The 14,413-nt window shown below is 56.2% G+C and overlaps 1 protein-coding gene across 18 annotated transcripts in view; it reads left to right on the top strand.

Moving 5' to 3' along the window:
- Positions 1-13,247, top strand: part of EIF4G3 (eukaryotic translation initiation factor 4 gamma 3) — a 48,409-nt gene extending 35,162 nt beyond the window's left edge. For 12 of the 18 annotated variants that reach the window (XM_083375750.1, XM_083375761.1, XM_083375755.1 and 9 more), the window contains 22 exons: positions 7-140; positions 344-463; positions 902-1,012; positions 3,100-3,270; positions 4,368-4,565; positions 4,701-4,847; positions 5,050-5,286; positions 5,408-5,512; positions 5,783-5,915; positions 6,205-6,299; positions 6,625-6,718; positions 6,907-7,018; positions 7,201-7,433; positions 7,697-7,812; positions 8,123-8,295; positions 8,433-8,558; positions 8,830-8,911; positions 9,643-9,741; positions 9,930-10,076; positions 10,884-10,965; positions 11,578-11,724; positions 12,527-13,247. In XM_083375750.1, coding sequence (XP_083231876.1) covers positions 7-140; positions 344-463; positions 902-1,012; positions 3,100-3,270; positions 4,368-4,565; positions 4,701-4,847; positions 5,050-5,286; positions 5,408-5,512; positions 5,783-5,915; positions 6,205-6,299; positions 6,625-6,718; positions 6,907-7,018; positions 7,201-7,433; positions 7,697-7,812; positions 8,123-8,295; positions 8,433-8,558; positions 8,830-8,911; positions 9,643-9,741; positions 9,930-10,076; positions 10,884-10,965; positions 11,578-11,724; positions 12,527-12,708 — 3,044 coding nt within the window. In that variant the 3' untranslated portion in view covers positions 12,709-13,247. Of the gene's footprint in view, positions 1-6; positions 141-343; positions 464-901; positions 1,013-3,099; positions 3,271-4,367; positions 4,566-4,700; positions 4,848-5,049; positions 5,287-5,407; positions 5,513-5,782; positions 5,916-6,204; positions 6,300-6,624; positions 6,719-6,906; positions 7,019-7,200; positions 7,434-7,696; positions 7,813-8,122; positions 8,296-8,432; positions 8,559-8,829; positions 8,912-9,642; positions 9,742-9,929; positions 10,077-10,883; positions 10,995-11,577; positions 11,725-12,526 lie in introns of all 18 variants that reach the window. The other 6 variants (XM_083375751.1, XM_083375746.1, XM_083375752.1 and 3 more) reach the window with 3 other exon arrangements.
- The last annotated feature ends 1,166 nt before the right edge of the window (positions 13,248-14,413 follow it).

Raw genomic sequence — 14,413 nt, 5'->3', positions numbered from 1 at the left:
CTACAGAACCAGGGAAGCCTCCGGACACCGAAGGGAAGAGGCAGTACGACCGGGACTTCCTGCTCGAGTTCCAGTTCATGCCTGCCTGCATCCAGAAGCCGGAGGGGCTCCCGCCAATCAGCGACGTCGTCCTTGATAAGGTCAGCAGCCTGTGAGTCAGTTGGGCACTAGAGGAGTGGATCACCCCACCCACCCCGTCCCCCTCCTTCCATTTTTCTGTCTTTCAGCCCCTGAACAGGAGATCAAGGAGGGCTGGACTGAAGGCCCAGCAGCCGAGAAGGGAGGGGGTGGGGGTCACCTCCCTGCCCTGCATCATCCCTCCCTCTCTTTTCCGCCCACGCAGATGAACCAGCCCAAACTGCCTCTTCGAACGTTGGACTCTCGGATCTTGGCCCGGGGTCCGGACTTCACCCCGGCCTTTGCTGATTTCGGAAGACCGGTCTCCGGTGCGCGGGGCAGCGCTGTAAGTCAGCCCCACCTTTGCTTTGCATTGCTCCTCGGCCTCCTGCTCTGCGCCTGCTCAGCCAGGGCCCCGGCCGGCACCCAGGGAGAGGTTTGGCTCTGCTCTTTCTCTTCCTTGCTTTTCTCCTCCGCCTGGTTCCCCAGCGCTCCGCTCCACTCTGCTCTTCTTTCCCTCCCTCCGAAGCTCGGACCTCCCTCCACCCCCCCCCCCCCCGATGCCTTCCCAAAGTGCCACTCCTTCTGCTGTCTCTGCTTTTGCTCCTCGGAGTTTGGTCCAAAGGCGGCCTGGAAAACGAGCGGGGAGGGCAGTGGCTGCGCAGGGAATCAGCTGGCTGTCCAGGGGCCACAGAATTTCTTTCCCCCCCCCTTCCCCCCAAATTATCTTCCCTGGTCTGGCTGCCTGGGCTGAGTGGCTCCCCTCCTTCCTTCGTTCCTTCAGGCCTGCAAAGTGCAGCCCCCACCCGGACTCCCCTCCGGCACTCGGTGTGGCACCCCAGCATGCCCTTTGTTGGTCTCGTCTCACCCACAGATGAGAAATCTGCCGATAGGGGTAAGCCTTCTTGCTGCCCCCTCCCCGTCCCCACCCGGGGGGGCGGGCCCTTCAGCCTCCATTTCCTCTCCCCTCCCTCCCTCCCTCCCCTGCCGAAGGAGCCGAGACTCCTCGCAGGCCATGGTTGACGTGGCGCCGGCCTTGCGCTGCATCAGGGCTGGGGGGGGGTGGGGGACGTCCCCTGCAGAGGGCACGCTAGACTTCGGTCCTCAGCCAGATTCACCCGAGGCTGCTGTCCGCAGTTCTGGGCCAGGGGGAGACCAGGTGAGCCCTCTTGAGCCCCTTGGCTTCTCCAGGTGTGTCTGGTTGCAGCCCTGAGAGCCACACTGGGGAGGCCCTGCCGCTCTGCCCCCTTGCCCTGGCCTGGTAATCCAGGGAACAACGGGCAAGGCGCTTGGCTTAGGGACGGCCCGCTCTGTCCTTAGGCAGCAGCCAGTGGCTCGGGCCATCGCCATCTGCCTTACAGCAGCAGGAGCCTTTGTCGCTGGTGGGCAGGCTGGGGCCGGGACCTGATTCTCGGCTGCCGCAGTTGCCCGGGGAAGGGGCGCACCCTCGCGCAACTCTTCCGACCCATGGCTGGGTGGGGTTTTGCTGACCGAGGGAGCCGCGGGTTGGGTTCGTTCCAAAGAGCGAATAAACAGAAACCCAGTATGAACCTAATTAACGAAGCTTTACTGATCCATCCAGTACGCTTCCCATCAGCAAATGGTGAGAGCACCTGTCTAGTGGGCCAGTTTTGCAAGCCTTCTTCCCCTCCCCTCCCCGTTCCCTCCCGTCGCTGGCTTCCCCAAGAAATAGCTGCAGCTGCAGAAGTTGGGCGTCAGCAAGGGAAGGTTACGCGTTAGCGAGGAGGAGTAGCGAAGAATTTAGCCGAGACCCCCGACTACGTGCCCACGGGAATAAGAGGGATCCTTGTCCCTTACTTGGTCTCCCAAGTCCGGTCAGCGTTAAATGGGAGAACCTTTTTTTTTTAATCCCATTTATATCCTGCCCTTCTCCGAAGACTCAGGGCGGCTTACAAGCTTAGCAGTAGCCTTCATTCTATGTAGATGCCTGCTTATTAGGGCTTTCACACCCCCCCCGAGCGGCATTATTACAAAGTCAGCTTAATTGCCCCCAACAATTTGGGTCCTCATTTTACCTACCTTGGAAGGATGGAAGGCTGAGTCAATCTTGAGCCTGGTGGGACTCGAACCTGCACTAATTGCAGGCAGCTGGTGTTACTTAAGGAGGCATTAGCCCACTGCTCCACCAAGGCTCTTTGGCAGCGTGCCGGGGAAATTCCTTGCTGTCTTTCTGGATCAATCCTGTTATTTTGGCGGCATTTGCATGGGTGCCTGGGCAGATCCTCCGGCTTGCTCCATTTGGCTGCTGCAGTGCTGGCCGCGTGCGTTTTGGAGAGCAGTGGGCTTAGCAAGCAGGAGGAGAAAACAGGGAAGATTTAGCCTCCCGCTTCCCCAGACTGACGGGGGTTCTACTTTGGCGTTTGTGAGCGTGGGTTTTGTGGCTGGGCTCGAAACGCGCATTTTCCGTGGCTGCCTGTTCCGTGGTGATGACCGCTGCGTTTCGGCTGTGATGTATTTAAAATGCAAATAACCCCTCTCCCTCCCAAGCACTCAACATAAGGAAAACCTGTTTCCCTAACAACGAGGTTGTTAGAATTGCAAAGCTGGGTTTGGGGCTTTTCAGAAAGCAACCGACTGTCCCGCAATCAGCAAATGCAGTCAGGGACGTCCTGGCCCGCTGGACGCCGATTGCAAAGATTCCGCCTTGACTTCCCCAGTTGTGGCATTTCTGTGCGCCAGGCGCTGTCCGTCTTCCGTTCCTGGACCCCAGCAGACCTTTCGGGTACTGGTTCGATGAGGGTGCTGCTGTTGACGAGATTTCATCCTCGTTCCTACACCATTCCGTCTTTCTGGACCAAAATCCTTTTGCTGACAGTTTCGCAGTCAGGAACGTTAATAATAATAATAAAAAAAGAGTTAACTCATTCAGAGGGCAGCACCAGAGGGCGGTTTGTTTGTGACCGGAGTGCAGCTTGTTTTCCTCCCTTTGTGTGATAGCCGGACGGCTCATTTTTCTCTCAGCTGCTGAACGTCGGGCCACGGAGATCTCAGCCGAGCCAGAGGAGGGAACCCAGGAAGATCATCACGGTGTGCCTCAAAGAGGACGTCCACCTCAAGAAAGCCGAGAACGCCTGGAAGCCAAACCTGAAGAGAGAGAGCCATGTGGAGGATCCCGAGAGCATCAAAACCCAGGTTTGGAGCGGGGGGTTGCTCAGAGAGACGATGAGGAGCCAGCCCTGCAGTTGGGCTGGTGCCAGTGGTGGGATTCAGCCGGTCCGCACCGGTTCGGAAGAAACGGTAGCTAAATTTTGTTGAGTTTGGAGAACCGGCTGAACCCACGCTGCTGTTCTAGGCCTGGGAGGAGGTCTCCCAGGCCTAGAACGGCCCACCGGAAGTGCGTGGATGTCACTTCCGGAAGTCTGTGCTAGGCCTCGGGAGGTCTAGAGGAGGTCTCCCAGGCCTAGAGTGGCCCCCAGGGAGTGCGTGGATGTCGCTTACGGAAGTCTGTGCTAGGCCTCGAAGGTCTAGAGGAGGTTTCCCAGGCCTAGAACGGTCCACCGGAAGTGCGTGGATGTCGCTTCCGGAAGTCTGTGCTAGGCCTTGGAGGTCTAGAAGAGGTCTCCCAGGCCTAGAACGGCCCACCGGAAGTGCGTGGATGTCGCTTCCGGAAGTCTGTGCTAGGCCTTGGAGGTCTAGAGGAGGTCTCCCAGGCCTAGAACGGCCCACCGGAAGTGCGTGGATGTCGCTTCCGGAAGTCTGTGCTAGGCCTCGGAGGTCTAGAGGAGGCCTCCCAGGCCTAGAGCGGCCCACCGGAAGTGCGTGGATGTCGCTTCCGAAAGCCCCTTCTAGGCCTGGAGGAGGCCTCGGAGGCTTAGAACGGCCCCCACGAAGTGCGTGGATGTCACTTCCGGAAGTCCGTTCTAGGCCTCGGAGGCCCAGGCCTGCATCCAATAAGAGAACCAGTTGTTCAGGTATTTGAATCCCACCAGTGGCTGGTGCACATTAAGAGAATAGGACTCCAGCGTCAGGCTGCCACCATCATTTTCGTACGGGCCGGCCTGCTTTCCTCCGCCTTGTTGCGAGGGGAGGGGAGGGAAGGGGCTTCCGTGGCTGCCGATCTGGTTGTCGCTGCCCCGTGGCTGTTTTTTCCTTCCCCTGCCAGTCCAGCCATCAGCTTGGTAGAGGGGTTGGTTTAAAGGGGGGTGGGGGTGGGTTGTCCCTGGGAGCCCCTTTCTCGGCTGGTCTTTCAGGCACGGTTGCGGAGGCTCTCCTTCTCTCCTTCCTTGCAGGAGCTGTTCCGCAAAGTCCGCAGCATCTTGAACAAGCTGACCCCGCAGATGTTCAATCAGCTCATGAAGCAAGTGACCGACCTGACGGTGGACACGGAAGAGAGGCTGAAAGGGGTCATCGACCTGGTGTTCGAGAAGGCCATCGACGAGCCCAGTTTCTCCGTGGCCTACGCCAACATGTGCAGGGGCCTGGTTATGGTAAGGCTGGGGGAGGGCGAGGTCGGAGGGGGCTAGGCGACCCCCCTGGGCTCGGATCCAACTGTGGCCTTCCCTCACGCGGCTGCCGAAAGGCATCCCTGGCTTAACGCCTGTTTGCTCTCTTACCTGCCGCAGCTGAAGGTGCCCATGGCCGACAAGCCCGGCAGCACGGTCAACTTCCGCAAGTTGCTGCTGAACCGTTGCCAGAAAGAGTTTGAGAAGGACAAGGCCGACGACGATGTCTTCGAGAAGAAGCAGAAGGAGCTGGAGGCGGCCACCACCGTGAGTGCGGCGGGGGAGCCTCCCGTCCCTTTCGGTGGCTTCGGCGGCCTTTTGCCTCGAGCGGGAGGAAAGCCTGCCCGCCAGCCGGTCTGGCCAAGGGCAATTGGGAGCGGAGAAAGAGAGAGAACGGCGCTCGGCCACGCCGTGCGTTCGGCCGGCCGGTGGCTCCGTTCCTCAGGCCTCTTTCGTTGCCCCCTCCCAGGCAGAGGAGAGGACTCGGCTTCACGACGAACTGGAGGAGGCCAAGGACAAGGCCCGCAGGCGGTCCATCGGCAACATCAAGTTCATCGGGGAGCTTTTCAAGCTGAGGATGTTGACGGAAGCCATCATGCACGACTGCGTGGTGAAGCTGCTGAAGAACCACGACGAGGAGTCCCTGGAGTGCCTCTGCCGCTTGCTCAACACCATCGGCAAAGACCTGGACTTTGAGAAGGCCAAGGTAGGGGGGGGCGGCTGGGAGCCGGGCTTCGGGATGCCAGAGGTCCCACCCCCTGCGACATGTAGGATTGGCGGGAAAGGGAGGCTGGCATTAGACATCAGCTCTTCCGTTCTCTCTCCAGCCTCGAATGGACCAGTATTTCACTCAAATGGAGAAAATCGTGAAGGAAAGGAAAACCTCCTCGCGCATTCGGTTCATGCTGCAGGATGTCATTGACCTTCGGCAGGTATGTGTCTGCTGAGGTAAGAGGTCGCAGATGGCTCCTGATCCTTCCCCTCCGCCCTTCCTCCTCCTCCTCCTTCGGGAAGCTGGGTGGGCGGTGTGGCTCCAAGCCCGGAGGCAGAGGAGTTTCTGCCCTCTGGCTCTCCTGGGCCTGGCTGTTCCTGGGGATGCTCTCCAGGGTGCGCTCCCCCGCTCCTGTGCCCGTGCCGGAGAGAGAAGAGCTGTCTCTCTCTCTCAATTTGCCTCTGTTTCTCGCCTTCCTCCTCCCCTCTAGTGCAACTGGGTGTCCCGGAAGGCAGATCAGGGCCCAAAGACCATCGAGCAGATTCACAAAGAAGCTAAAATTGAGGAACAGGAAGAACAGCGGAAAGTCCAACAGCTGATGACCAAAGAGAAGAGGCGGCCGGGTAAGGACGCTTGGCTCGGGCACCAACGCCTGCTTTCCCCGCGTGCCATCTGGAAGGGCGCTTTCCCAGCTGGACCAGCCCCAGCAGAGTTCCCAGAATGCCCCGGGGGGGGGAGCAGCCTTCCAGCTTCTGAGCGCGGTGGATTGGCAGAGGGCTAGCCGCCCCTAAAGAAGCGAGCGAAAGCTGCCGGACCAGCCAAACAGACAGGGCGAATTTTCATTATTTATTTATTTATTTATTTATTTATTTATTTATTTATTGATTGCGCGACGCTTTTCGACTTGCGCAGGCGTCCAGAGGGTGGAAGAAGGAGGCTGGAACACCGTGCAGGGGGCGAAAAACAGTCGTGTGCTGGACCCCGCCAAGTTCTTTAAAATCACCAAGGTAGGCCTGCGGAATCCGCCAGTGGTCGGAAAGCTGAACCGGGGTGGGGCCGTCGACAAAGCAGTCCGCGTTGTCGCACAGATACCTTCGGGGGCCGAGTTTGAATTTGAGGGACTCCCTCTTAAACCCTCCTTCTGGGTCCAAGGAAGGATTGCCAGGTCCTGTGGGAGCCCTGCCTCTTCCTCTCTCTCTCTCTCCTGGCCTCCCCCTGGGCTGAGGAAGTGTGAAAGGCTGGGAGCGCAAGGCTGGGTTGTCGGCGACCAGGGAGCAAGGGACGCGCCCATCGGCTGGGCGCTTGCTAATCTGTCACTCTGCCCTTTTGTAGCCCAGCATAGATGAGAAGATCCAGCTTGTGCCTAAAGCCCAGTTGGGCAGCTGGGGAAAGGGCAGCAGTGGCGGAGCCAAGGCCAGCGAGATCGGTAAGGAGCGGGGGGGGGGGGCTGGGCTGAGGGCACGTAGCGTGGGCCACAGCTGGCTGTGTCCCCCTGGGCAACAGGGAGGGGCCACTAGGGAAGCTGCTACTTGCCGGAAAACCTGCGCAGGGCTGGACGAGGGGTGTGGGTCTTTGTTCTGAGGACAGGTCCTCTTTTCTCCGCATCCCCGGCAGATTGCTTACGACCGAGTGCCACTAGCCTGAACCGCTTCTCTGCGCTGCAAGCGCCCGTGTCGGCCGTCTCCGCCACCACCCTGGAGCTGGATCCTCGCAGGGCCTTGACCAGGTAAAGCCCCCCCACCTCCCCTGTGGACGTGGCAAGAGTCCTATCGCTGGAGAACAGGACGGTGGAGCCGAGCGGCGGCCGGGGTCCTCCCGGGTCTGGCCCCCGGGGTCATGCCAGGTGTTGACCTCGCCACTAAAGCCTCCGGCTGCGTTCGCTCACTCCCTTGCGTTGCTTCCTTCCAGTCGGGGCAGCACCGGCCGGGAGAAGAACGACAACAAGCTGCTGCCGCCCTCGGCTGCTTCCCGCCCCAACGCCTTCTTACGGCTTAGTAGCAGCAGCAAAGAACAGCTCTTGGACAACCAGGCACAAGAGGAGCAGCGGAGAGAGATGCTGGAGACCGTGAAGCAGCTGACGGGCGGCCTGGAAAGCGAGCGGAACAGCGCCGAGGTGGAGAAGAGCAAAGCCAAGGAGGCAGGTGAGGTTCGCCGCCCTTCTGCCTGCAGGAGCTGGGCCGTGTGTGCGTTTGCCTGTCCTGGCTGTGGAAGAGGCCTTGCCTGACGTTGGCTGGGATTCTTCTGAAGGAAGGCGCCACTTTCCTGTTAAGCCCGCCGCCTTGAAAAGAAAAGTTGCTTTTCCTTAAAAGGGGGAGACGCTTCCGTGCTCATCGCAGTACAGAAACCTCCCTCCCTCACTGGGTCTGTTCTCTCACTTTCTTTTCCTTTCCCCCTCCATCTTCAGTCAAGCCTGAAGCCCCCGCTCCTCACCCCCAAGAAAAGCCTGCCTTGTCAGAGGAAGAAATCGAAAGGAAGTGCAGATTGATCATTGACGAATTCCTGCACATTAACGATTACAAGGTGAGCGCAGCGGGGCTGCATGGGCGTTTTCGCTTTCTACCATGGAGGCGTGCGGCTGGGCCAACTCCCAGGCGGTCAGCGGAGCCGGGAAAACAGGAAGTAAAAAGACACGCCTGGCCTGGGCGATGCCAGCTGCCAATCTTCCGGCACCGGGTCCTCAGGAAGGGCCAGGGCCTCAAGGCCTCGCACGAGGCCAGCAGGGATGTTGGGCACAGAGCGGGCTTGAGCTCCGCCTGCAAAGGATGCCGTGCGGCTTCATGGAGGGACCGGCATCCCTGAGCCCACTCCATCCCGGTGTGTCTCTCCGCAGGAAGCCGTGCAGTGTGTGGAAGAGCTGGATGTGCCTGGGATCCTGCCAGTCTTTGTGCATGTTGGTGTGGAATCCACCCTGGAGAGGAGTCAGATCACCAGAGACCACATGGGCCAGCTGCTCTATCAGCTGGTGCAGTCGGAGAAGCTCACCAAGCAGGACTTCTTCAAGGGGTGGGTAGCGGGCCGGAGAGCTGGGCTCGTGAGTGGGGGCCAGCTGGAGGTGGCCGAGGGCAGAAGCCGTCATCCCGGGGGGGGGGGGGGGCCCTCCCCGTCCGCAGGCATTTCAAGGGCTTGCCTTTGTGCTTCAGGTTTGCGGACACTTTGGAGACGGCCGAGGACATGGCTATCGACATCCCTCACATCTGGCTATACCTGGCTGAATTGGTGACACCAATGTTGAAAGAAGGAGGCATCTCTATGAGAGAATTGGTGATGTAAGCCAGGCTGCCTCTCTCCTTCCCTGATTCCCCCCTAGCTGGGACTCGGCAGGCTGGGCAGCAGAACTGTGGCCTGGGGTTTGTGTTTGTGTGTGTGTGTGTGTGTGTGTGTGTCTCCGTTGCCAGCTGGCTTTTCCTGCACTCCGAGCCTGCCAAAGGGAGGGATGCCTTTGGGAGAAGAATTCAGTGGCGCCTGCCCTCCTTAGCCCTGCGGTGGGGCAGCCCTTCCGAGCGGAGTCAACAGGCGCTTGTTTCTTCCCTGTTTCAGAGAATTTAGTAAACCCTTACTTCCCGTGAGAAGAGCTGGTGTCTTGCTTTCCAAAATATTGCACCTTCTATGCAAACAAATGGTAAGGACGCTGGGGCGCTAGTGGGCCTGGGCAAACCCCCCTCCCCCCCCCCCCAGATCTCTGGTCTCGCGGGAGAAGCTGAGGGATACCCAAGGCCGGTTGCGGAGAGAGCCTCTTTGGACGGCTCTTTGGCTAGCGGAGAGCAGGGATTCGCACCTGGGTGTCATGGTTCCGATGAATGAGACGATTCAAACAAGTTGCAGGCATATTATTTATCTAAAAAGTCTTAGTAATGAAACAAAACACCGGCGCTCGTGGAGGGATGCCAGAATCTGGAATCTCCTCCCCCCCCCCCAAACCCATCGTAACACACCCACGATCCCCGCCCTTACCTACACGTCATAAATCACATTATCCAATGAGTTTCACATGTATGAGGTCTCTCCTCCCATTCTGCACGCGGGCTTTTCTAATCTTCTCAAAAGAGACGTGAGAAAAATTCCCTCCCTTTGAGAGTCAAAGCGAAGCAGTTGAAACAAAAGGCTGTCTCTTAACGTTGTCAGCGCAGAAACATGTCAATGTTTGCAGCATTGACATCAGGGCAGGATCGCCCTTTGGCTGCTCCTCGTTGGCGTTCCCAGAAGGGAGGGAGGGGTGGTGGGGGTGGTGGGGGCTCCTGAGAGGTGGGGGCGGTGTCTCTCGGCTGCCCCTGGCCGCAGCATCCCTCCCCAAATCGCCGCCGGCAGTGCAAAATAAACAATCCTGGCCCAATCTGTGTCCTTGTGTTGCAGAGCCATAAGAAAGTGGCAGCCTTATGGAGGGAGGCTGGCCTCAGCTGGAAGGACTTCCTACCTGAAGAGGACAACGTCCACACCTTTCTCCTGGAGCAGGTGAGGGACATGCTGGGTCTCCCGTTAAGGGGGGAAGGCAGGAGTGCTTGGGTGGAAAAGTGGGCGGGCCACCGTTGATGGCAAAAGTTTGAGAGGGCTGCTGGTCAGAGTCTGTCTCCAGAAGGGCTTGGCCCCCCCTTATCGGGTCCGGCCCTGAATTTCCCGCCCTCACTTTTTGAACCTTGCAGAAGTTGGACTTCACGGTAACCGACAGTCCCAGTTCCTCAGAAGCACTTTCCCCGAGGGAACTCTCTGCCGAAGAGCTGAACAGGCAGCTGGAGAAACTCGTGGTTGACGAAGAAGCCGGCGATGAGCAGATTTTTGACTGGGTAGAGGTATAAGACTTGCTCTGTGCCCAGCGGGGGACACATCGGGCCCCTCTTCTTAGGATAGGGCCCTTCCGCCCTCTGCTCCATTGGCCTCAGAATGACGGGACCATCGCTTGCCTCCCCCTCCCGACTTACCTGAAAAACCTGTGGGATCGTGCAGGTGGACCAGCAAACTGAGCTACACGGCTAGACACTCAAAACGGCTGTGAAGTCGTGGGCCTGCCCTAGCCAACTGCAGTGTGTCCCCAGGGTGTGGGGAAAGGCCCTTTTAAATGCTTTGCAGGGACAGGCTTAATTCTGGCCATGTAAGGAGACTGGAAAAGGGACGTGGTGGCTCAGTGGGTTAGGACGCTGAGCTTGTCGATCAGAAGGTCGGCAGTTTGGCGGGTCGAATCCCGAGTGCCGCGTAACGAAGTGAGCGCCTGTTACTCATCCCAGCTTCTGCCAACCTAGCAGTTCGAAAGCACGAAAAAAATGCAAGTAGAAAAATAGGGACCACTCCGGTGGGAAGGGAACAGCGTTCCGTGCGCCTTTGGCGTCTAGTCATGCCGGCCACGTGACCACGGAGACGTCCTCGGACAAGCGCTGGCTCTTCGGCTTTGAAACGGAGATGAGCACCGGCCCTTAGACTGGGAAACGACTAGCACGCATGTGCAGGGGAACCTTTACCTTTACTTTAAGGAGACTGGAAGGCAGAAGCGAATGACACTTTTTCCGTTAGAGCTAGAGCTCATTTGGGGAGAAACTAGAAGGTTTTTGTTTTTCCCCCAGAAACAAAAGCTTCTTAACTCCGGCAAATGCTCTCGATTTCAGGCTAACCTAGACGAAAGGCAGATGAGTTCACCTACATTCCTTAGGGCTTTAATGACGGCCGTTTGCAAAGCTGCTCTGCTAGGTAAGTCATGGCCACAACAGAATTCGAAGGTATGCCGTGTTTGGGCACTCACATGCCTGTTTTTTTAAGGGAACTCGAATCGTTGGCGCCCGTTCCTTATTAAGCCCAAATGGGTTTCCTGGGTTTGAATTGCTCCCACAAAAAGACAGTATTGTGGCCCAGGTAAGACTGGCTGCGATTCTCAAAAGTGTCATTGAGTTGTGTTTTTTTAATTATTATTATTATTATTTCTTAACGTTAGAACTGTTTTTCTCTTGTCCCATTAAAATAGCGAGTCTTTCTGTATAGTAACGTTGGATCTGATCAAACCGAGGGTACGGAACTAGGTTGGCCAGTGAGAGGCGGCGCAGCCTGGGCTTCTGTCTTTTGGCTGCTTCCGTTAGAGAAGGAGAGGAAAAAGAGCAAGCGGTCGCTCACTAGGCCGGGGGTCCCTATGTCCCCCCCCCCAGCCAGCTTCTTGGGAGTTGGGGCGGAGTGGGAACCAGGTCAGGGCTCTGCAGCCATTGCATTTTCCAAGAATTATCTCTAGCTCGACCAATCAACAGTGTCAGAAGCTATTCTTGACGTTGTGAGGGAAATGGGGGTGTGACTTCTTCTTTCCTCCCCCCCCAGGGGATAGCTCTACCTTGCGAGTGGATACCGCCGTGATCAAGCGGAGAGTACCGATCTTACTCAAGTACCTAGACTCGGACACAGAGAAGGAACTACAAGCACTTTATGCTCTACAAGCATCAATAGTCAAACTTGACCAACCTCCTAGTAAGTGTCCGGCACGCGTTGGGGGATTTAAAATTAGTACATTGTAAGGGGCTTGATAGGCACGCGGTGGCTCAGTGGGTTAGGACGCTGAGCTTGTCGATCAGAAGGTCGGCAGTTTGGCGGGTCGAATCCCGAGTGCCACGTAACAGAGTGAGCGCCCGTTACTCGTCCCAGCTTCTGACAACCTAGCAGTTCGAAAGCACGTAAAAAATGCAAGTAGAAAAATAGGGACCCCTCCGGTGGGAAGGTAACAGCGTTCTGTGCACCTTTGGCATCTAGTCATGCTGGCCACGTAACCACGGAGGCGTCCTCGGACAAGCGCTGGCTCTTCGGCTTTGAAACGGAGATGAGCACCGGCCCCTAGAGTCGGAAACGACTAGCACGCGTGTGCGGGGGAACATTTACCTTTAAGGGCTTGATTGGGATTTAGGTAAAGCGGGGGCTAAGGCTACCCCCAGGGCCCTGTGGGTGGCTGTCAATCTGGAAGAGCATGGCCAGGAGTGGCGAGCAGAGCTTTGTAGGTATTGTAGATTTTGTTCCAGGCTGAGGTGGCGAGGTGTAGGTCTTTGGAGCGCCCCAAAGGCAAACTTGGTACAATCTTATCTCGTTGCTTGGGACCTCGTACCGTCGTTCTTGCTTGAAATCTTGTTTCCTTCCTGGAGAGTCTGCTCGCCTGAACTGCCCTTCCGCTCAGCCGTGAGAAACGGAGCAGGCAGAGAGCCTGGGGCGAAGTACGAGGCGGAGGGCTTCTGCTCCCCGCTCAGCCTTTCCCCAAATGCATCCCTTTCCCAACTCTCTGCAGATTTGTTACGGATGTTTTTTGACTGCCTGTACGACGAGGAGGTGATATCGGAGGATGCCTTCTACAAATGGGAAAGCAGCAAAGACCCGGCGGAGCAGAACGGGAAAGGCGTAGCGCTTAAATCGGTCACCGCGTTCTTCACGTGGCTACGAGAAGCCGAAGAAGAGTCTGAGGATAATTAAAACTGAATTACAAAAAAAAAAAAAAGAAAGAAAAGAAAAGAAAAGAAAAAACAATTTAAGTATTTTTTTACGAAAAAAAAAAAGTTTCATGTCTTCGCCAATCACAGTGCAGCAAGGCCAATTCTCGCGCAGAAAACCCCCTTTTCCCCACGTGTGCACGAGTGGGGAGAGGAACAAAATGAGTCACACACGCCAAGGCGATCATGGAGGACAAAAAGTACTTGAAAATTCAAGTCCACGCAAACCTGAGGGGGGGCAGGAGCAGTAAACCAAAATGCATCTGTTATTTATAGAAACTTTTATTTTCTGTTTTAATCTTTTTTTTTCCTTTTTCTTTTTTTCATTTTTAAACAAGGACTCATACTTTTAAGAAGGAACAAAATCTGTTTAGGCAAAAAAAAAACAAACAAAAAACCAGAGCTATAATTTATTATTTTAAGAACTGCAAATGTCAGTGTAATTTTTAAATTTGCAGTTTCTGTAACAAATTGTATAATAGACAAAAAAAAAAGCAGAGAAATAAATTTCCCTCCCTTTCAGATCCAACCTCAAGTTTTGTTTGAAAGCCCGGTAGCTGAGTCATAACTTCTAAAGGGGGGGGTGTGTCAGTAATGAGAGAGTAGATGAGGGAGAGGAACCTTCTTCGGGGGGGGGGGGACAGCAAAACCCAGACCTTTCTGCCTGCTTCCAAAATTTTAAGAGAAAAGCCCCCCCCCCCAAAAAAAGAGGGTAGCCTTGGACTTAAGGAATTGCTTATCAGAAAATGGTTGTGGACCAGACTGCCTGGAGAATTAACTCGTTCAAAACAGCCTTGCCCTGGAAGCAGAAGGAGAGGGGGAAAAAGACCAAAAAAAAAGGCCCAGTGATAACTTTTCAGAATCTTTAGAGCAACTTTTCAGGCTTGTAAATACATAGAAAAAATATTTAAATCAAAAAAAAAACAACCCGCAACCGAAATTGACTCCATGCTATTCTTTTCGCTTTCAAAATATCCCGAACAAAATAAAAAAAAAGAGCAACCTTGGAAGTTTTAAAAGCAGAGAGGAAGTAAGCTTCTCTTTGGACCAGGCGATCCGAGGGGCTTGCCCTGGGGGGGGGGGGGTCAGGCCTCTTGCCGTGGAGGGAGAACGACGTCCCCGGCGGCTCTGGGTGCCAATGTCACTATCCAGGCAGGGGAGAGAGTGCGAGTTAAGACTCCCAGGCCTGAATAAAGAGGAGGTAGGTGGTCGCTGAGCGGGCAAGCTTCGCTTAACATCCTTTTTTCTCTGTCATTTTTATTTTTATTTTTTGGTCGTTGGGGGAAGCGCAGAAATGAATTTCACGGTGCCATCCAAGGATCAGGGAAGGACGGCTAGAGGAATCTCTGGGTGCTCTTCACAAGCTCTTGTGGTGTTTTTTGTGTGTGTGTGTGTGAGTGCGTGTGTGTAGACACACAACTTGGGGTTGGATTGTGATGGTGGGGGGCTGCTTTTCCAGGTGCAACAGGGAACCGGTGAGGCTTCCTAGTCGGATAACCCAGCAGACAGCTCACGATCGCCCAGCGGGTGCCAGCCTCCCTGGGAAAACACAGCACCGCTCTGTTGGGCAGGGGTCTTCAAACTTTGCCCTTTTGTGGCTCCTGGACTTCAACTCCCAGAATTCCTCAGCCAGCGTGTCTCTCTCTCTCTCTCTCTCTCTTGAGGAATTCTGGGAGTTGAAGTCCCCG

The sequence above is a fragment of the Vipera ursinii genome (assembly GCF_947247035.1).
Source record: "Vipera ursinii genome assembly, chromosome: 17".
NCBI classification, from domain to species: Eukaryota; Metazoa; Chordata; class Lepidosauria; order Squamata; family Viperidae; genus Vipera; species Vipera ursinii.
The sequence above is the reverse complement of the archived record's forward strand: the minus strand, read 5'-3'. Positions and strand labels throughout refer to the sequence as shown.